General features: G+C 44.8%; 1 protein-coding gene across 1 annotated transcript in view; it reads right to left on the bottom strand.

Moving 5' to 3' along the window:
• Ror1 (receptor tyrosine kinase like orphan receptor 1) overlaps nt 1-23,069 on the bottom strand; it is a 351,964-nt gene that overhangs the window by 125,488 nt on the left and 203,407 nt on the right. Inside the window, exon 2 of the mRNA XM_005353459.2 lies at nt 16,442-16,513. Coding sequence (XP_005353516.1) covers nt 16,442-16,513 — 72 coding nt within the window. The remainder of the gene's footprint in view (nt 1-16,441; nt 16,514-23,069) is intronic.

The raw sequence follows: 23,069 nt of genomic DNA, 5'->3' as shown, positions 1-23,069 counted from the left end.
AAGAAACAAATCCTGGCCATTCCACTTGTCTCAGACAGGCAAATTCTTTCAGATGGTAAGCTCCTGTAGGATCTGCTGCCTCAGACTGATGTGTGGGTTCTATGAGATAAAGTGTATTAAGCACATGGAGGGTGGCTAGCAGGTGCGAAGGCAGGCTAACTTTGGAGACAGAAGAAGGAAAGAGCCTTCCACCCTAGAGGATGACTGATGCCTCGCATCCGCTGAAAAGCAAAAATTCCAACCCCATTCATATTTTCTGGAAGGGCTGCCTACAGAGTTTCTGTCCCTTTTGTACAGAGATATTAAATGTGAAAGTAAAAACAACTCAGGCTTAGGGCCAGAACGTCCAGGACCCTGAGGTGAACGTCATTCCTTTCCCTAGAAATCGCCTGAGCATATTAAATAAACTGATACCCCCCTGGTCCCTGAGGGCTGGGCTTTCAATTAACCAATGGAAATCCTTCAGGTGCCCCTCAGGAACTACCAGGTGACCTCCACTCAGTTTCTTAGGGACCCCTTAAGTATAATAACTTCAAATCCCACCAAAGTCATATGCAACAAAACAAACAAGTAACAACAACATAGCGAACAAAAGGTGAGCTGCAGCTGGCCCTTTGGGAGCCACGTCCACATCTGCGCATGTCTTCCTTCCTGCCCCTCTTCTCTTAGATATCCACGGTCATGTTCTTAGGGTGTCATGTCTTTTCTCTTGAGTGTCTTTCTCTTGGCCTTTATGCTTCCTGCTTCATATGCTGGGTGGACATGGAATTCTTTTTTTGCATTAAAGCTACCAATTATGATTTGAATTGAGTCAAGGTCCTTAAAAGTTGAGGGGAACACCTCAGGCAAGGAGGGTGACGGTGGGGACTGTGCCTCCTGTGCCCCAAATGCCAACAATCCTACCCTTGATGAATGGAAATATGACTTCTAAGTAAAAAATAAGCCATTTGTTTTGATGAGTGAGTTAACAGAGTGAGGGCACCTGGAACAGGCCCTAGTAGATGATAAATCTAGAGGTTCTTGCCATGGCATTACCATACAGCAAAGCCCCAGTTAACCTGTATTCAGACAATGCGGCCACATAAGTAATTTGTGTTCAAAATATTTAGATCAAGTCAGAGTTGGGAATTTTAAAAAATCCTTCTAAATGCCCTGTCCATGTCCGAGGTTAACAAGTATAAAAAAATGTCAAGCACTGATTTGAATCATTTACACTGAGTCATGCTTGACTTTGAGAACATCACTCTTGGGTTCCAGGTGCCACTTTGGTACCTACAGCCGTGCAAATTTGGGGCTGAGTTAACTCATTTATAAAATGGTGCTAAGGAGGCCAGCCATGCTTTTCTCCATATTTTGCAATGACAAGAGTGAGATCATTTTGAAAACAACAAAACAATTAACAATTCAGTTGTTATGATTGTCCTTCAGGGCCCAAGCCTTAATGGAGTGACAGGTGGAAAGGGCACTGGAGATTCTAAATGTTGTGAAGAAAACTGTACGCTGTTTCACTGTGACCAAAATGTATAGCAGCATCTTCCTTACAACCATTGAAGAAAATAGTTCTGTGACATCAAGTACTTTCACAGCACTCTGCAGCATCACAGCACTGTTATATCACAATACTCTGTGATTCCACAGCACCCTGTGACATCACAACACTGTGACATCACAACACTCCGTGACATCACAACACTCCGTGACATCACAACACTGTGACATCACAACACTCTGTGACATCATAACACTCTGTGACATCACAGCACTCTGTGACATACAACATTGTGACATCACAATACTGTGACACCACAGCACTCTGAGACATCACAGCACTCTGTGACATCATAACACTCTGTGACATCACAGCACTCTGTGACATCGCAACATTGTGACATCACAGCACTCTGTGACATCACAGCACTCTGTGGCATCACAATACTCTGTGACATCACAACACTCTGAGGCATCACCAGACTAAGGCATCACAATACTGTGATATCACAATACTCTGACATCATAGTACACTGCAACATCACAATACTCTGTGACATCATAGTATGCCACAATATCACAATACTCTGTGACATCATAGTATGCTGCAACATCACAATACCCTGCAGGCATCATAATACTCTGTGACATCACAGTACCCCTCGGTCATCACAGTACACCAGCCACCTCCAGACATTTTTCATGTTCTTAAACTAAAACCCCCTCACTCAGCCAATACTATTTCACTCCCCCCCATTCCTCTTAGCTCCTGGAAACCACCTTTCTATTTTTCCCTCTAAGATTTTGAACTTTCTAGGTTCCATTTAAAGTATAAATTTTAAGCTATGGAAAGTTGGGGACCGGAGAGCTAGCCAAGTAGTTCAGAAAACTGGCTGCTCTTCCCAGGACCCAGAACCTATTACACATACCAATTTCCTGCAGCCCACAGCTGCCTGTAATCACTGCTCTAGGTGTACCCAACACCTCTGGCCTCCAAGGGCACCCACACTCATGGGAACATCACAACTAAAAACAGTAAAATTTTACTATGGGTAAATGATAACACCATACAGAGTAAGGTTTTCAATAAAACCCATTTGATTTTTTTTTTACCCTCATTTTTAAGATTGGGAACAAAGAACAATGGCAGCTAGCTGAGAATTTCATCTTGGGGTTTCCATAGGACTATACAAAGCTAATGATGCCCTGACACCTCCCCTAAAACCTGCTCCTCCACTGAGAATCTGTGCTGTTAGGGCTAATATGCTCCTATTTCTGCCACAAAAATACTGACTGTAAGTTCATTCTTCTCTCTGGGTCATGTCTGTTAAACATGGGAGACTGGGCTAAAAGATCCCCAAGAAATGTCAAGCTCATGGTCACATTTTAATGACATTTCTACCTTCCACAAAAATATCATCATTCCCGGCCCAATTCTCACTCAGAAATGACCTGTTTTGCATAATAAAAGCATGAGTAAAGAAGTTTGTCTATTTTCCTGGGAAAAGAAGACAGGAGGAGAGAAAAGAAACGGAGTCCTCCTGAATGCGCCTGGCAGTTATTCTGTACTGTCCTCAAGAGCAGAGAAGAATTAGACAGTGTAGATCTGGATATCTCCCATACCGCCAGCACCATGTACATGGATAGAGCCTTATGCCCGAATTCAAGGCTGCATGATGGATGAGAGGAGAACTGAGCTAAACCATTTGGGTTGTGAGACAGAGATTCACGGCCATTCTAAATTTATCTGTGATGTAATACAAGAATGTACATCAGTTCATATGTAAGGCCCAGTTCTGTTAACTGAAAACTAATGCAGCCAGATATAATAAGATACTATAGACCAAAGGGTTATGTATTAGGATGGGGCAAGCATCCTCCACGATCCTTAAACTTTCCAACTGGGATCCATTTACATGAGCAAACACTTCGGGGATGATAAGAGCAGCACTCTGGGAAGAACATGATGGCCCACATTCTTCTGGGGGAGACGCGTTCACACATGAATCACCCAAGGAACATGGCAGCTGCTTCAGGATGTTGGCTGCCTGCCCCAGAAGCTGACGCGGAGGGAGCAGTCTACAGGGACCCACCTTCAGCATGGAATGTCATCAGGAGAGTGGAGCTAAGTACCCCATCCCTCTGACTTTAGAGCCCAGTGACAACTCTGGCATATTTTCTTTCTCCCCCCAGACAGCTCAGACTTCGGTTGAAAAACACTGCTCCTATTGTCCAAAAGCCGGTCAATTTTTATTAGAAAAGACATTCCCAAAGCAGTGCCCTCCAGATGGTCTTATAAATATGACGGGAAAACAATGCATGAAATGATTTAATGATAATTTGTAATAATCCCAGTAAGAGTTTTATAATAAATCTTTTTCATAAAATGATGGAAAAGGGAGGATTTATGAGTCTGTTTCCATTAAACTCCTGTCAAGGATATGTCAAGAATTCCCAAGGTATACAATTTTTAAAAGTGGAAGAAAACTGCAAAATTAGCCAAAGAATGTCCCCAGCTCTGGTCTAGATTTTAAATGTCCTCCAAAGGTCATGTGTTAAAAGTTTGGTCCCAGGCTGTGGCGTTACTTGGAGATGATGAAACCTATGTGTGGCCTAGCGGGTTGACTGTAGGTCATTGAGGGATGCCCTTGAGTGGGTATTAGGACCCTGGGCCCTACCCCTGTGTCAGCTTCCTGGCCACCATGAAGGGAGATGCTTGGCTCCACTTGCCCTCCATTACCGATGATCTGTCTCAACACAGACCCAAAAGCAGCGGAACTGAATATATTGTTCCTATTGCTTAGTCAACTTGGCACAGCCTATCTCACCTGGGAAAAAGAGCCCCAGCGAGGGACTGTTGATATTGTGTTGGTCTGCGAACAGGTTCTGTGGACTGTCTTAATAAAGTCAACTGGTGTGAAAAGACCAAATCCACTTGTGAGCAGCACCATTCCCTAGGCAGAGGATCCTGCACTGAAAGAGTGGAGAAGCTGAGTTGAACACAAGCAAGCAGCTGCGGATGTGTATGGTCTTCCTCTCTGCTCTTGGCTAGGAATCAGATAGGACCAGCTGCCTCGAGTTCCTGATGCTGTCACTTCCTCTAGTAACAGACCATAACCTAGAATTGGAAGCTAAATTAGAACCCTTCTTCCCTAAGCTGCTTTGGATTAGGGTATTTTATCAAAGCAGCAGAAACGAAACAGAGATACTCAGTCTCTCTAAGGCTCACCTTCCTGGGAGCAAGTAGAAATAGATCATTTACATACGGGACTACTTACATTGTCTGCTCTGTGGAAGCTACTCTAGAATCATTAAGAATTATTGTTATACTTTTTATTACGTTGTTATAATCAGTGTTGCTAACAGCACTGATTCTATGATAAAACCCAAGAGCCATACATGCTGTTTGATGATATAAACAATTCTTAGAAGCCTCTGCTAAGGGATCGTGCCCATCCTTTCTTCTCACATTCTGGGACGACAGTTATGTCTCCAAGAATGCCAAGAACAGAAACTTGATTATGAAAAATGAGACACCGTTTGAAAAAAAAATCCATGAAGAACTACGTAAGAAAATAGACATACAATTTTGGCCTTCGTTTGGGCAGAGGAGAAGAGAAACAGGGCATATCCAGATGTGTTCCTTTGTTTCCTATTTCTTCTCCATCCTATAATACTCAGCTGTCATCCCCATTGAGTTGTATAGAGTATGTCACTATTTGCCTATCATGTACTATGGTAGTCTAGATGAAATTGACCTCCATAATCTTATGGAAGAGGCAGTACTAGGAGGTGTGGCTATGTTGGAGTGGGTATGGCCTTGTTGGAGGAAGTGTTTTGTTATAGAATAGTATTTTAAGGTGTTTATTTTTGCTTATGTCATGGAACATTTGTTTAATGATGTAAAGATGTGTTGCTTTTGTTTATGTTGCATGTGTTTAACTCTGTGAAGCTGTGATTCTTTGCCTGTCTAAAACACCTGATGGTCTAATAAAGAGCTGAACGGTCAATAGCAAGGGAGAAAAAAGGATAGGATGGCCTGGCAGGCAGAGAGAGTAGGAGGAGAAATCTGAGAAAAAGGAGACAAAGCAAGATAGAACAAGGGGCCAGTCACCCAGACACCCAGCCAGCTATGGAGTAAGAGAAAGGTAAAAGCCCAGAGGCAAAAAGGTAAATGGGTTAATTTAAGAAAAGTTGGCAAGAAACAAGTCAAGCTAAGTCCAAAAATAAGCCTCTGTCATGATTTACTTGGGAGCAGGGTAGCAGGCCCCCAATGGGCCAAAAAGTAAAGAGCAAAGAATAAAAAACCAATAACAACATTTTGGCGTTCCAACATGGGACTTGAGTAAAAGAAAACCCAGCTACAGAAGTGTGTCACGGTGGGAGTGGGTTTTGACATGTCTGATGTCTTTGTAGATTTCCTGTTGCCTGCAAGATATAAGGCTCTCATTTACCTCTCCAATTCTGTGCCTGCCAGCACACCACTGCTGCCACCATGCTCCCTAAATGGTGACAATGGACTGCACTTCTGAAATTGTAATCAAGCCACCCCAATTAAATGTTTTCATTATAAGAGTTGCCATGGTCATGGTGTCTCTTCACAGCAATAAAACTCCAAACTAAGACAGAAGTTGGTACCAGGCACTGGGGTATTGTTGTGATAAGCCTGACCATGTTTTTGTTTGAAGGAATTTGCTCTTTGACATTTTGGGTTATGAAAGCAGTAGAATGCTTTAAACACTGCTCAATGGGCCATGCTAGTAGGCACATGGAATACAGTGGTGCTATGAGTTATTTGAACTGTCAGAGGCTCACTCAAGAGGTTTCAGACAAGAAGAATTTTATTAGGTTGCCTAGAGATCATTCTTGTGATATTTTGGTGAAGAAAGTGGCTGTCTTGTGCCCTTATCCATAAAGTTCTGCCTGAGGCTAAAATGAAGAGTTTGGATTACTGCCTTAGGCTAACGTGAAGGGTTTTGGATTAATTTCATTGGCAGAAGAAATCTCAAAACAGCCCAGCATAGAGACTCTGTTGTATGGTTATTAGTGGTAACTCTAATGAAGATTTATAATGAAAAGGAGCAAGCTGAGCAGGGTAAATTACAAAATGTACAGTTTGAGGAGAAAGAACACTAGAAATTGGAATGGAGCTAAATCCTGTGTTCCAGGAGATAAATGGATTAAGAAATGGAATACAGGAGCGGTGACCTCAGGGCAAGACTCCACCCAGCTAAGTTTCCATCTTGTGAAAATGAACTACAGAGAAGCTTGGGGAAGGTATGGTGAGGCACACCTTTAATCCTGGCACTGAGAAGGCAGAGGCTGGTGGATCTCTGAGTTTGAGGCCAGCCTGGTTGTCTTGGTTAGGGTTTTTATTGCCGTGAAGAGACACCATGACCACAGCTTCTCTTATAAAGGAAACATTTCATTGGGGTGGCTCGATTACAGTTGCAGAGGTTCAGTCCATTATCTTCATGGTGGGAGCATGGCAGTGTGCACCAGATGTGATGCTTGAGTCGCTGAGAGTCCTACATCTTGCAAACAGGAAGTCGACTGAAACACTGTGTGGTATCCTGAGCATAGGAAACTTCAAAGCCTGCCCCCACAGTGACACACTTCCTCCAGCAAGGCCATACCTGCTCCAACAAAGCCACACCTCCTAATTGTGTCACTCCCTATGAGATTATGGGGGCCAAATACATTCAAACTACTACACTGGTCTATATAGTAAGTTTCAGGACAGTCAAGTTTGGGCACTGAAGGACAGAAAGCTGGTGAAGATGTAACTAAATCAGAGGGACATGTTCAAGCTCCAGTAAGCAGCAGAATTTGGCAACTTAGGTTGCATGGTTCTGGTTTTAGGCTTAAGGACAGAAAAAAAAAGAGGTTATGGAATTTGTGTCTGTGCTTAAAAGAAGTCATTGAGACCAGGCATGTGTCAGAAGTGTCCCTAAATGGAGGCCTAATTGGAGAGGCCATTGTGTGAAGCTGTGAAATTGAAGCCTGAATTGCCTTGGAGTATCCAAAATGTTAGAGATGCCAGAGTCCTCAGAAGAGCTGATGACAGGGAATGGAACCAGCCCAAGAGAAAGAAGTGTGTTGGAGATCTTAAGAGCATTTTGACATCAGAGATACAGAGTTTGGAGTCTTCCCAGCTGGGTTTCAGTCTTGTTTTTGCCCAATATTTTCTCACTATCCTCCCTTTCCTACATTTTGGAATGGCAATGTACATCCTATGCTATTAATATATATTGGAAATATTAATCTGCTTTTTTATTTTGATTTTTACAAGTGATTACAGTTAAGAGATTTCATGAATCTCATAAGAGACTTTGAACTTTGGACTTTAAAACATTATTGAGACTGTGGTAGACTATGGGGACTTTTGAAGTTGGACTAAATGAATTTTGCATTATGATAGCGTTATAAGCTTATGGGAGCCAGGGACTAGAATGTGATAGTCTAAATGTAATTGGCCCCATAATCTCCTAGGGAGTGACACTATTAGGAGGTGTAGCTTTGTTGGAATGGCTATGGCCTTGTTGGAGAAAGTGTCACTGTGGGGGCAGGCTTTGAGGTTTCCTATGCTGAGGATATTGCCCAGCATCTCAGTTGACTTCCTGTTTCCTGCAAGATGTAGGGTTTGCAGCTGATTCTCCAGCACCATGACTGCCTGCAGGCCACCATGCTCCCCACCATGATGACAACTGACTGAACCTCTGCAACTGTAAGAGAGCCACCCCAATTAAATGTTTTCTTTCTAAGAGTTGCTATAGTCTTGGTGTCCCTTTACAGCAATAGAAACCCAGACTAAGACACGTACCCACTCTGGTTTCCTTCTCTTGCTAGACTATTAGAGAGGAGTGTACATGTTAATTGGTTACTCGGAGCTTACTACCACAGGAAAACAGGCCAGAGAGGATGTGTGGCCGACCCTGCCTCCAGGGGCGATTAGCTGGCACAGGAAGGAGCACGCAAGAACACAGCAAAAGTGTGTGAGATAGCATAAGGGGAAGAAGAGGGAAAGCAAGAAGATGACAAATTTGGTCTGTAGATTCTGTAAAGACAAGAGCTGAACTATTAAAATTGTCTAAGAGGTAGCTTACTACATTCACCAAAGGACAAGCTATTATTTGGAAGAGGGTTTAGTTTACATCCTTCTCCTGCTTAAAAAAAAAATCATACAAATTTCTTAGGATCAGACTCACATAAGATACAAAGTTGGAAATATGCTAAATCACAGAATCAACCACTGTATTAAGTCTAATGAGTCAGAATACAATAGAAATGGCCTTCAGTGGCTACTGAGGCCCAACGTTCTGGCTCTGCATTTTATTAGCTGAGTTACATTGCTCTGACTTGCTTCCTATCTATAAAATGGACACAGCAGCATGCGCCCAGGGTTTTGATGGAGCTCAGCAGGAACCATTCAGGAAGGGTTCGCATGGCATTTGGGATTCACTAACTCCCCCTCCGAGAGTGGGGACTTTGTTTTTTTTTTTCACTTTATTTTTTTTTAAATTTTATTTATTTATTAAGGATTTCTGCCTCCTCCCCCCACCGCCTCCCATTTCCCTCCCCCTCCCCCGATCAAGTCCCTCTCCCTCATCAGCTTGAAGAGCCACCAGGGTTCCCTGACCTGTGGGAAGTCCAAGGACAGCCCACCTCCATCCAGGTTTCAGGTTTAGTAAGTTGAGCATCCAAACTGCCCAGGCGAGAGTGGGGACTTTGATACTTTCGCCAACTGCTTCAGTTCTGTGTGGTCCTGACACATAGTGAGTCTATGTGACCACTGACTGAATGAGTGGATATGATTTGGGGGAGCAATGTTGATGTTAAAGTACGGGAAAAGGTCCTTTAGGAGAATCCCTCCCTCTGAGTCCAGAAGATAACCGAAGGTCACAGACAAGACACCCTTAAAGGTCAGTCTGAACTCTATCCTAGCATATTCCAGAGATCTGAGATGGTCAGGTGGAATTTAGGATCCATGAAAATGGACTCATTTGCAACAACAACAAAAAAAGAAAACAAAAGAGGTGAGAAGTAAATCAGCCTTCCTTGTGACAGCTGGAAGCAGAGCCAAGAGCCGCTGAGACATCTGGGGGCCTGAACCTCCTGCTCAGCTGAGGCAGCAAGGCTATGGGTAGTTTTTCCGAGCCGGTGAGCATCGTGCACAGGACAACCAAGCAAAGTGACATTTAAGCACAGGCTCTTGGCAAGAGCTGCTCTGGAACAACATGGTCCGGAATGAAGGGTAATTAGGGAGTTTCTCACAGCCTTCCAGGAAATCGGGCCTGGCGCTGTAACGCCAAAGTTTGCAACCTTGTCTGAAGAAATCCTCCCACACCCTCCTCCTCTTGATGATGTCTGTAATGGGTTGCAGAGCTCGCATGTGCACGAGCTTCACTGCCTCCTTTCGTGGGTCCCTATCCTCAGAGATTTGCTTCATGGCAGAACAACTTCCACAAGCCCCAGAGGGCTGAGGTACAGTCTCAAGTTCAGACTCCCAGGAATAGGTTAGAGAGGACACAAGGCTGACCCTACCTCTGGTAGCTTTTAGTTGGGCCTACCAAGGAGCAGGCAAGGATTGTTTTGCTTGTTTTCCAGAATAAAGTCTTGTGCTTTTATACTTCTCCTTTGCGGCATGTCTCACTGCTGGATTGACATGATTTTGAGTAAATCTATGAAGACGAAAGTAATCATTTAAAGTCTCTCCCATTGAACTGGAGTTAAATACCTGTATAATGTACTTTTCTCGTCTCTGTGATATCAGAATGAAGCCCTTAGGAGAGGAAGGATTTATCTAGGCGCACAGTCTGAGCCATCCTGGGAAGATGGGAAGAAAAGGCATGGCAGGTGGCTCCATGCAGACTGTGTGGCAGGGGCTTGTTACCTGGCATCAATCAGGAAACAAAGACCGGAGCCAGGAAAATCTATAACAGCCCAAAGTCTACCAGTGATCCTCTTCCTTCAGTTTGACCCCGCCTTTTAAAGGTTCCACAACCTTCCAAAGACTGATGTCAGCTGGGGACTCAAGAGCCCACTCAAACCTGTAACACCATCCAAAGGTTAACTTACATCTGTCTTGTTCATTATTGCCTCCTTATCTTTGGCCTCCAGCACAGAGCTAACTGCAGTATTCACTCAGTAAATCTCTGTTCATTAAACAAATCTAAGGAAACATTTTCATTTGATTTGAGACAATTTAATCTAATATTAATAGACTGGGTTCAAACTTCAGGTTCACTCTCTTGTGACTTTGGGCAACTTGCCTAGGTCTATTCTGCTCCTGACATTACCGTGACAAGTTATCCTAAACTTGGAGGCTCAAAACAATGAAAATATAAGTATCCTGGTTTTGGAGTTTAGATGTTCAAAGTCTAGCAGGATGGAGCTTCCTCTGGGGTGTGAGGTAGAACCCATTCCTTGCTTCTTACAGTTTCTGGGGGCTGCATTAATACTGTTTGCTTCCACGTTCTGATTTAACACATCCACTTAAACATTCAAACTACTGAGCCACCAGGACAGGAAAGTGAGGCTGATTCCTGGTCCTGAGGCTCTTAGTGTGGAACTCCGAGTCTTCCCAAAGCCATTTGCGCAGTGAGCTTCCCGGCTGGTCCTGCTCCTACAAGGGGGAATCGGGGAGAGCTTTACTTGAGATGAAGATGCTCAACACAGACTCCTCTCCTGAGAGATGGAGGACTGTAAGGAGAAGAACACACAGGGATGAAGACATGTTCTAGCAAGAGACAAGGAACACAGGTGAACACCTATGTGAAAGGGGGAGTCAAGAGAGTCTTATAGGAAATAGTGATGTCCGACCTGGGCCCTTACCAACAGCAAAAGACTGGGCAGGGGGCGGGGGCAGATTCTCACCAGAACAAACAGCCAAGTGTGACAAATGCCTGAAATAGGACGGGGACAGTGGAAAGCTTGGCACTACAGTAGCATAGCCACGAGAGTAACAGGAGCTAAGGCAGGGGCTGCCCTGATGTGGGAGTGTCATATATCAATCTGTTGATTTCATTGGTTAAGGAATAAAGAAACTGCCTAGGCCCCTTGATAGGCCAACCCTTAGGTGGGTGGAGTAAACAGAACAGAAGGCTGGGAGAAAGAAGCTGAGTCAGTGAGTCGCCATGATTGTCCCACTCCAGACAGACGCAGGTTAAGATCTTTCCTGGTAAGCCAGCTCGTGGGCTACAAAGATTAATAGAAATGGGTTAGCTTAATATGTAAGAGCTAGCCAATAAGAGGCTGGAACTAATGGGGCCGGCAGTGTTTAAAAGAATACAGTTTCCGTGTAATTATTTCGGGTATAAAGCTAGCCGTGCAGGCGGCTGGGTGCTGGGGACGCAGCCCCGCTGCTCTTATTTCAACACTGCCCCCCTTCCCAGGCCCTTAGCCAGTGGCCTCTCCACCTAACAGCCTGATTGATAGGCCTTTATTTGGGTTGACCAAGACCATAAGTTCATGGCTGTCTATGATCCCTATAAACACAACCCTGGTCCTCCTTCCTCTCAGCTGAATGTCCCTTAAGAGCTGCAGACAAGGAGCCACAGTGTGAGGGACTGAAGTGGCAGGGACAAGAAAGGGTGCCTAATGGCAAGCCTCTCCTATGAGCAGCTTTAAAGAATCAAGATGGACCACAAGCATCCCTAATCCTCCTCTTTTATGGCAGAATCCCATAGGCCTCCTTTTGGAAAGTCTATTTGCAAATCTGAATGGGTTTGTCGAGCAGACTAACAAAAGTCTCAGAGAAAGCCTGATGTTGGAGGAAGCTGCTTCTAGACCAGTAGCATGCTTGTTTAAAAAGGGTTGCCTTACAACAACTGAGGTGGGCAGAGAAAGAAAGAGTACCAGCAGGCCTTGAGGAGAAGAAAGAGCAGCTCAAAGAGCTCCACCAACAGAGCTTGGCTTTCCAGATATGCTGAAGGGAGCCAGTGTTCTGGGTGCAGAGCTAGCATAGGACCCAGGGCAAGATGAAGTTCAGGACAAAATGGCAGTCTGGCTCATCGAGTCCTCCGTGCATGGACCAATTATTATCTCCGAGCAGAAATTCTCTGGTTTGTCCTATGGCTCCATTGCTGGCCTCTGTGTAAGTATGAGTAGATGTCGCTGAAGACTCAAACTGCCCAACTTGAGAATCTTCACTACCATGTGGTAATCCCAGGGATTTGATGGGAACGCACTTCACTTAGATGCCAGTTTTGAAGATGGGACACAAAGCGGAGTAAGCTCTCAGAGAGCCAAGTTCCGGGAGGACTTTCAGCGTGCTAAGTGTCAAACTACCTTGTCACCTTTAAGCCCTGCCATTGTTCCAAATTTATATAATTAGGAACACAATACAATGACTCTGCTGCCTCATTTTGTCCAGCTGATAATGGATTTTCAAGGTACAGGTCACCCAATACAATTAACGCAGACTACTTGTGTGTCAAGGATGAATCAAGCCGGAAGTGGAGGCAGCCACCCCTGAACTAGGGACTTGCCATGGCTCTTGATGGTGAAGCTCTGGGTTAAGGTGCTAAGTCCAGGTCTGTATATTGTGGTGTGCAAGTAGCCACCCTAGCTCTACACAGACAGACGACAACACCACAGGTGTTCTTCTTGGCCAGGAAAACAATCTTAGGCAATAGATACAACCATAAAAGGAAGCCAGAACTCGGAGTAAAGTCCAGACAGAGCCTGTACTAGTCAGAGCCAATGTCTCTGTAATGTATAAAGTTCCAAGCTGAGAAAGAAAGCCAAATCTCCATTAAACAATGCTCTCAAGCCCATTTGTCACCACAGAGAACTATCTGTAGTTGGAGGCTGACCTTACAAGCCATAGGTTCCCTTCCTTTCTGCTCCCTACGGGTGCAATTTCCAGTCAATTTCTCCAAAAGAAACAATTGGCTTGGGTAAAGAACCTGTGATTGAACCTGTGTAGGGAACAGGGCTCTCAACACATCCATTCCAGCATCCCTCGGTGGTCCTGAGGATGAGCCCCTGAGTCCACTTTAGCTGGTACTTCCTTCTGAAACATTTGTTTCAGAAACCCCCCACCCTCGTCCCCTGTGCCTGGCCCATCAGTAGCTGCTTTCATGGTAAGGCTGTGGAGGTCAGCTAGGAGGGATGGGTTAGGAGAAAAGTATCCTCGTGTGCCTAGTAGGGCTTTTCTTTCATTCCTTCTTCATGTGGATGCTCAACTGGCAGACTGGGCAGAAAGGCCCGAAGACCATGGCTTGGATCCTGGCACCATCCTAAGAATCACACATACCTCCTCCACAGGACCTTCATCTTTTCTCCCCATCACTGCTCACCACTAAAGCATTGAGTACACTCTTAATTTCTACAACCCAGTGATCCCTCTCTTTGTGTGCCAGCCTGATGATGGATTTCATTTTTATTCCCACCAGCTGGCCTATGTGGTTAGGAAATGGGCTCCACCTGCCATAGCTCCATCTCTGAAAGCAACCCAAAGGCTTTAACGATATATCTGGACATTGCTATTTGCAGTGAAGCTCCAAGTCCATGGAACAAGGAACAGGATCCCTTTCCTGACTGTGGATCCTAATTGCTCAAATACTACCCAGAAAAGAAATCAATAAAGATTTAAGCAATGAATAAGTAAGCGGATTACTTAAGCAGCTCTCTTATTCTAGACGGGAATGAAAGACCAGTCCTCATTAATCACATAACACAACATGACAGCAAGAATCACTAGGAAGCTCCCATGTTTTCTGCAAGGCTCTCCTGAACAAATGAAAGAATCTGAGCAGATTTCCCCTGCCCACTACCCAGCGGCTCAGTAGATACTGCCTTCTTCTCAAAAGGCAACTATTATCACAGACAATGCTGTGTGGAGACCGTGCAGGTGAGTTTCTCACCAGCAGCCTTGGACCTTTTCGGCCCATTCAGGTTTCTTGGTACTGAGAACAGGAGGCTGGTGATTTGCACGTGGCCTGGATGTGAGGACTCCGTAGTTGTCACAAGGAACTTGCACCATAAGTTCACACACTGAAAGCATCTGCCACAGCAGCTGCCACAGAACAAGCACTAAGCAAACTGTCTGGTGTTCTTTGTCTCCTCTCCCCATTCAAATCATTCCATAAACATGCATTAGAATTCTACTGCCTCCTAGGTCTTGTTTGGCCACCTGATATGAAGAGGAATAACAGTAACACCATTTTAAAAATATAGATTCAATTCAATTCTTAAAAAAAAAAAGTATCTCTGTCTGTCTGTCTCCTGCTGGCATTCTGAAATGCCTAAAAACATGTGCTATCTACTGTGCTCTTCTATGAAGAACTCTCTCCCCAGACAGGAAACACACTCTCAGTGAAGCTTTGAGTGACAGGAGAGCTGGTCACAAAAAGAAATGATGGAGGTGACTTTTGACCTGCTAAGGGTTTAAACAGGTTTGTGTGATTGAATTCCTGGTTCCTGGTTGGTAGCACTGTTTGGGGAGGTGGTGGAACTGTTAGGAGGTAGGATGAAGCTAGAAGTAGTGGGTCTCTTGTGGGTTATGGCCAAGTCCAAGTTCTAACCTGACTTCTCTGTCCGCAGGTCTACAAGCAGCCTCACAGTACCACGGCCACAGCCGTGAGCCTCCCAACCCCACTGCCACAGCTCTGAGCCACGTTGAACTCTGCCTTGACTTCCATACCATGATGGACTGTACCCTCACAAACTGTCATCCTGGACAGGGTTGTCCCACTTCTTTGAGATATTTTATTATAGTGATAAGAGAAGAAAAGGATGCAAACTCCTTTTCCCTTTACAGTCTCAGAACTCAGAATGACACCCGAGCTAAAGGAGAAACCCAGCAGGTTGCTGGACATAAGTATTTGAACATCCGAAGTATCAAAATGGCCTCTTGCGTAGTATGGTGGGTTCATATTTTTATCCACCTTCATTGAGGATTTAATAAGGACTAGAGTCTGTACCCTTATCACTATCAGCCCCACCACCCAAAACCAAGATAGATTTGTAGAAATCCACCCATAAAGCTCTCCCAGCCTTAAGGGAAGATGGGTGTTTAAAGTACCTAGTTAGTTAAGAGACGAATATACAGGAAAAAAAAATCCATTTCTGGATCCTAATTCTGCAAATAGTTCCCAGAGAAAGAATCAATAAGAATTTAAACAATGTATCACTGGATGGATGGATGGATGGATGGATGGATGGATGGATGGATGGATGAGGCAATGGACATTTCGAGGAGAAAGAACGAACTCCTTGCAGAAGGTGGGGGATGGGTATGAGCAAAGGAAGAGCAGAGGATGAGCCATATTGAGAAAGAGGAAACACTAGAAGAAGCAGAAATCCGGCTAGGGATAGCGGCATGTCAAGGGGGACTAAAAAGAAAGAAGGCTGGAGGCAGACAGAGCCAGCACACCTGGGCTCTGCCCTGCCCAGGCCATAGGATCTCCTCAGACCAGCCAAAGCATATGGCAGGCCTTAATTAATGCAAAGCCGCAACTCCACGCCGGGAACATGCTCCCCATGTGCACATAGGAAGCTGCTGTCTGTACACACAGGCAATTACAAGCATTCTGAATGCCGGGTCCTGAACCCCACAAGCACATCAAATGCTGGTCCAGAAAGGTCACCCAGCCAACAGCTCTGATCAGACTTGGCTTAGGCTGAAGCAAATCCCCCAAACAAGGTGCCCTGGATGCAGAGACAGGAAGGTCAGAAACGGCCCCGCTTCACATCTTGAAGCATTTTAACCATGTGGAACATTTTAGAGGAAGAAGAGAAAAAGAAAAGGAAAAAAAAGTTCTTCAGAAATAATTCCAAATAATTAAACGTTAAGTCATCACAATGTAAGCCAGGGGTTCATTGCAGCTGCCTCCTCCTCTCCTTGTTGATGTGGACAGAGATTCGTTACAAGGAAGAGCAGGCCGGGCTTATGGGTGAGCTTTATCTTCTCCCTCCTCCTCTGGCCTGTAGTTTCCCCTCCATGTACCTTTGTCGACATCACTTGAAATGTTCCAGGATGAGGTAGGCACTAGCTCAGCAGTGACTGACAGCTCTGTTTCTGGAACGAGAAAGAAGTGGGGAGGGCATTATTCCATAAGGTCACTTCCGGGCTGGTAGAAGTATTATATCCTAAGGGCTATCCTTCCGAGACAAACTGCCATGATATTATGTCTTAGTATAGGTGAGGCAGCTCCAGCGGCCAGCTGTGGTCCCCATCACAGAGGCCCTCTGAGCCAGCCAAGCTGCAGGCCAGACCTTGACTTTAAAATTCTACCCTGAGGGTTAAAATGCAAAGAACTATGTTAACAGAAAACCATACCGACAGAGACAACCACATTTTCTCAAAAGAGTCTTGCCAGAAGACCAGCCTCGGACTGATGCATTCAGAAATCCTATCAGGGGAGAAAAATGGACAATGGTACCTTGCCTGCTGCTTTCATGCACTGGGTGTACGACTCTGTGGGCAGAGAAATTCAGTTCTTGACACTGCCTCTTTAAGTCAAGGCAAATGAAAGCGAGGCATTTGAACGCGCAGTGTCATCTGTGGTAACTACACTTAAACAGTAATTTTCAAAGCCACCATAATTTAAAGCAAGTATACAAATCAACCCTCTAACGGACACAATGTACTATGAAGATTTAAAAACCTTTCAATAATAGACGGCGCTACACATAGAATGGCTTTGTTGTTTCTGTGAAGTTCAAGGCAAGCATGGCATCATTTTACAAACATATTTTAAGTAGGGTTGTTGTAACTTCCCCTTGGGCTATGTACAAACGACACCCATAGAGTATTGCAGAACATTAGTGTTGGGTAGGCTCTGAGGGGACCAAGGTCATCAGACACTGCACATATGATGTCACCCCACCTTCAGTCCCCTGCAAACATCATGAATCTATTATGATTCCTTTTGCCTATTAAGCCCAGCATCTGTGATACAGTCTTTGCAAGATAGAGTATTTTAAGTAGCCACTAAAACCAGGTCTGAATTGGAAAAAAGCTGAACTTCCAAAGTAAGTAGAATCCCTGACATTGGAGCACAGTGCCTGGCTTACCCACAAGCCTCCCGGTGGCCTGGGCTGCCTAGTACTAAGCTGTGAGACCCACCCCATCTCTGGATCTCACTTGTCCAGAAATAAGCACTTTCCGTATTTCCTTATCAACAGCTGGGCCTCCACCAACTGGCTAGAGATGGCACATGTCCTCGTCCTTCGCGCCAGAGACAATGTCTGTCTACAGAAACCTTGCCAAGATCACTTCTAACCTGTCCGCAGAAACACATGGGCACTAGGCAGACTTACTTCCCTGTCCTAGAACAGATGGGAAGGAAAGAGACACGTGCCACACACCCTGCCCATGGTCCTGGCCTGCTCCTTCACCCTGTAGATTTGTTAAGGGCAGCTGAAGTCAGATGAGCAGCAGTATATCTAACAGCACGTTACACGCTGAACTGTGAATCCCCAAAGAAAGATGACCCAAGTAGGAAACCACTTATCGTGAATCCACAGAGGAAGGATTCTTCTCCTGACTTCTGCCCAAGGATGGGCGCCTTTGCAAGTGCAAATACTAGAAAGTGTTAACAGACATGGAGTCTCCACTGCATCCTGACCCCCATCGACTGTCACCCACTCTGGCTCCTTCCACCACGACAGTTCCTTGGGCTATGTAGGACAGGTCGCTATGGCCCATCTGATGAAAAACAACACTCCAACACCCAGACCAGGGAGCCTGGGAACAGAAGCATGCCAGCCAGCTAGGGTGGCAACACGGGCAAGAAGCAAAGGTTGGGTGAGGGATGGGACTAAGACAGACCTTGACAGCATTTACGGGAAGTGTTTCCAAAGCTTTGTCTTACTGCTTCTCACCGTGAAGCTGCCAGGAATCCAGGATCCCCTTTACAACATCAGCTCCGCAGGAAGTAAAGGCTGTACTACTCTGTGTTTCCAGCCTGAGTTTGGATTGCTGATTGTATTTAATTTCGGACAAATGACAAAAGTACAGATTGCTGGTACTGTCCACAGGGAAACTGTTCCCCAAGTGTCCCTAGACACTAATTACCAGTCGCTTCTTGGGCAATGGCAAGGATAATTTGGGCTTTCAAGCTCATTACCTAATTAGGCAGATTCTGAGGGATGTTTCTTAGCTCGAAAGCCATTCTTTCAGCTTCTCACAGAAAGTAATAAACAGATGAGATACTTTAAAATATGAATCATAACTCCATGAGACACAGTGTTTGTAAGATTGGTTTTTATTATTTCTTTGTGTGTGTGTGTGTGTGTGTGTGTTTGTGCGGGGGTGTGCATGCGTGAGCATGTATGTGTGCCACTTGTGTGAGGGTGTCGACAGAGTTCAGAAGAGGACATTGAATCCCCTGCAGCTCGAGTGACAGACAATTGTGCGCCACCCAGAGAGGGTGCTGGGAACTGAACTCAGGTGTGTTGCAAGAGCTCTTAACCACTGGGTGGGCCCCCCAGTCCTGAAAAGTGAGATTTTTAAAAGGCAGTTTTAGTGTCATTTTAAAAAGAGAGGCTGAAAATTTTACTTGAAATCAGCCATTCTTGCTCCTTATAGTAGATATTCAACACACACACAGACACACACACAGACACACACACACACAGACACACACACACACACACAGACACACACACAAATAAAGGAAAGCTGAACTTTAGCCTAGAAAAGGTGAGCATCTCTCCAGCTGAGCTCCATCAGTTCCAGGGCTGCCGGCAGAGAGACACAGTCACCAGCCGTCGCTGTGATGTTACAATGAAGGACTCGGCTCTACTCCCCTCAGCCCCATCTGCACAGGGATGAGCTGTTTCTGAGCACATTCTCTATCAGACTAGCCATCTCCTCTCGGGTTATAGTGTGACGTCACAATGAGTTAAACGTGCTAATTACTAATCTAGAGTAAGAGACCATCCATGGATGCTGTGATCACAGCTAACTTATTATGATGTCTTTTGATTTCCATTTTCTCATCTGTACAACGAGAACAATAAAAGCTACCTCACTGGACTGTAAGAAGTATTTAATCTAATAGTAGATCACAAAGATTCTGTGGGCTGTGGCTTAGAGCAGGGAGCTGAGATCTCCTGTGCTTTCTTCTGTCTCAGAGGCAGAGTCCTCATCCTCTACCTTGCTAACTGCTGTCTCCGTGTCTTAAACAATGCATTCCCATGATTTCAAAAAGACTACATTTCGTAAGCTTTGCCAATCAGAGCTGGTCTTTCCGGATTAGGTTTCCCTGAGTTGGTCACCAGTCTCAAGGAATGTAAGCATTTGTATGTGATTTTATTCCATTTAAGCAAATCAAACGTCCATAGTGTTTTCAACCTCTGTGAGAGAGCAAAGCTGAAAAGCTATTCCTGCTCAGGCCTCATCCTCAGAGCCGTTATCTTTGCAGCTGATGGCTGACTCTTTGGTACTGACTCCGCAAAACCTAAGAGTCTGATACTTAAGCCGAAATGATGCAAATGTCATTTGGAAGAAAGGAAAATTTAGTCTTGACTCTCCTTCAGTGATGGACGTGTCCGCTACACAAGGTTCATTTCAGTCATGGGCAGGTGCAGACATAAAAATTGTGGGATATGGAAGGAGCTCTGAGAAGCACCCAGCCACACTGTATCATACATACCCGAGTTAGTGATCGTAAAGTCCCAGAGACACTCAATGCATGGAAACGGTAGCATCCCAGTGCCACAATGCCAAGAACAGCAGAAATAAGTGCTGTTCTTCATCAGAGCCATTGAGTCCTACAGTGGTGTACTAAGTGTGTGTGTACGGGGTACGGGGGGGGAAGGGAGTGAATCTAGACATCTAAAACTATCTATGAGTCTGTGGCGTTTAGTAAAGCATCCATATGAGGACATAAGAGAGGACTGGGAGGTTGTACTGGATAAGAGAACAAAGTCATACATTCTTCTTTAGTAGAACCAACTCATCTTTTATGTATAAAATTTATGCAAGTGTTGTAAAAGGCAATAATGTTTTAGGTTGTTTTGTTTTTAATGATATGGCAAGAGGCTGGAAATAATTCCGCAGATGGTCCAAAGAAGGGAGTAAGACCTGGCACTTGAGTGAAGGGAAGAAGTCTACAAGATCTCAAGAGGCTGTGCGAAGAGCAGAGATCTTGTGTGTTCCACATGCACCCTCTCCTAATAGCTACAGGTACATGATACCAAAACCAGCAACCCGACACTGTTCCAGGATATACATACAGTGCTGACATTTCCTCACATGTGGAGATTCAGGCACCTACCCCATCATCACAATAAAGAACTAGTCAATCCCCTAAGACTCCTCCCTCTACCCTTTTGACAGCCACTCTCTCCCACCCATGCCTATCCTCTGGCAAGCACTGATCACCGCTATCTCTATAGCTCTGCTGCTTCCAGAGTGCTGTAGAAGGGAATCTGTGCTGCATGCGTGTGGCCTTTTGAGTCCAGCTTTTGTTTCACTTAGCACAATGCCCTTCAGGCCCATCAGATCTGTGGCCTGAGTCAATGGTCTGTTCTCTTTCACTGATGAGCAACGATCCATGGCATAAAGTTATATACGTTGTCTACCTGTCCACCTCTGGCATTCGGGAGTTTTCCATTTCTATCTCAAGAAAAAGAAGATGGTTTAAAACCCACTCACAGGCTTCTATGCTGCATTAACTATTTCAATCAAAGGGAAAAGGGATCGAGAGTGAAAGAGTTGGATGCAGGAAGTGATAACAAGTTGATCAACTGGACATGTTACAGCATTTAAATACAGGATTTGACCCTAAAATTAAAAATTAGATGTAAGTCAGCTAGAGACAGAGGGCTATAAAACAACACAAAGGATGAATTATACCACAATGGGGAAAAGGGATGCTAAAAATGCAAGGGGAAGAAACAAAGACAATGGCATCTGTGACTAGCACTCAGAAAGCATTCAATAGCTTTACTTATCTACAGCCACAGCAAGGCTTTCTAGTTAGAGGCTTCTAGGTTTTTCCTTGTTATCAGTCTTGTGATACAGCATCTAGCCTGTTAGTGAAGAAGCAGGATCTCTCTGAGGACAGCGCAAAACTCCAAGGGAAATTTCAAAATAATTTGAGTAATGTTGATCTTACTCAAGGAGAGGCTCAAGGGAGTGAAGTGATGTTTGTCATCTCTCACCAGCCCTTAAGGCCACTAGGCGCTGAACAGATGCTCGGTACAGTAGCACATTAGTTTGTTTCTGGCTGCATGGTGAGTGGGCAAAGGCAGAGTGAAAAGAGAAGCATGCTGCAAAATGGTCCTAAGACTCTCTCCGGAGGCGCCAATTCCCTTCCTCCTGGTGGCTGCAGACACTTCGAGGTCTAAGGACATCAATACACTTCACTCTTAGATTTCTATCGTCATGTGACTTTTCATTCCACTTTCTTCCCCTCCTGGCCATGTTTCCTTTCCCCCATCCTTCTGCATCTCCATCCATGGTGTTAGCCATCTCTTTTTCCTGGCTTTCTTGGCCTACATATGGTCCAATTTCATACTCTATAGTCCATTTTATAGTAAAAAATCTATGTAGTAAGGCCATTGGCTATTCAAAAAAATAAGGTAAGAGATTCAAGAAAGCAGCCTTTAACATTGCTGTTCCAGCACTGCCTGAAAATTTATTCTTGAGTTTTGCTAAATAAATGAAGCCTTGGTTGGGTCCTATACACAAGGGATGGAATTAAGTTGTACTGACTGTTCCCTAAAGCCACAGTACATATAGTAGCAGTGTGGAAGATGAATGACCAGAAGGAACAAAAGGACTTTTTTTTTTCCACCGAGAACTTAATGCCTCTGAGTTCACTTGTTCATTGATCCAATGCCTATCCATCCATCTAGTCATTCAACAAATATTTGCTGAGCTCTGACCCAGACAAGCTCAGCGGTAGCGAAAGAAACCAAGGCAGTGCTTGCTTCACAGAGCTCGGGGTCTGGAATAGACATAGGAAAATAAAGAATTTAAACAGAGTGAACGAACGCTGTGGGGGCTTGGCAGGGAAGGGCGAGCAGAAGAGCTAGTCCTGACTGAAAGTGCTGCTCCTAAGCCTCCTGTGGTTGGTGGCAAGTTCAGTCATTAGGATGGCACCCGCTCAATCTTCCAGATGTCCCCTTTGAAGGTTTTCTAGGAGTGAACAATTGCAAAGACCTAGTGAAGCCAGCACCCCCCTTCAGAAACTCTTGTCGCCAGAGGAAGGGCAGTCTTGGGTGGCGTCTCTGTTCTGAGCACAGAGCTGCCTTTACCTGCACAGTTTGGGCGCTTGAGAGAACCTTCTGTTGGAAACAGAGAGTCTGTCCCGGGTTATCTATCCTTGGTAGATTTTCAACCAGCATGGAGTCATTTGTGCTTTTATCTCCCTAGCAACGCTGGCACCTGCTGGGGTTGGACGGCTGACCTAACACATTAACACTTGTGCAGCAGGCTCTCAGCTTTCATTCCCTTTTACCTTTTAATTTATACTTGGTCACTAAGAGACAGAAAAATCATTGCTCATTCAGCATGATACCATGGAAAGTTTGATGATTTCCGCTCTAGTCTGCCTGTGTAGAGATCTGTGTTAAAACCCAATACAGAAAAGTGGGTTTTTTTTTTTAAGGGGCTGGTG

The sequence above is a fragment of the Microtus ochrogaster genome, chromosome 10 (genome assembly GCF_000317375.1).
Source record: "Microtus ochrogaster isolate Prairie Vole_2 chromosome 10, MicOch1.0, whole genome shotgun sequence".
In the NCBI taxonomy this organism is placed as follows: Eukaryota; Metazoa; Chordata; class Mammalia; order Rodentia; family Cricetidae; genus Microtus; species Microtus ochrogaster.
Note: the sequence above shows the minus strand (reverse complement) of the source record. Positions and strands in the feature narration are given on the sequence as shown.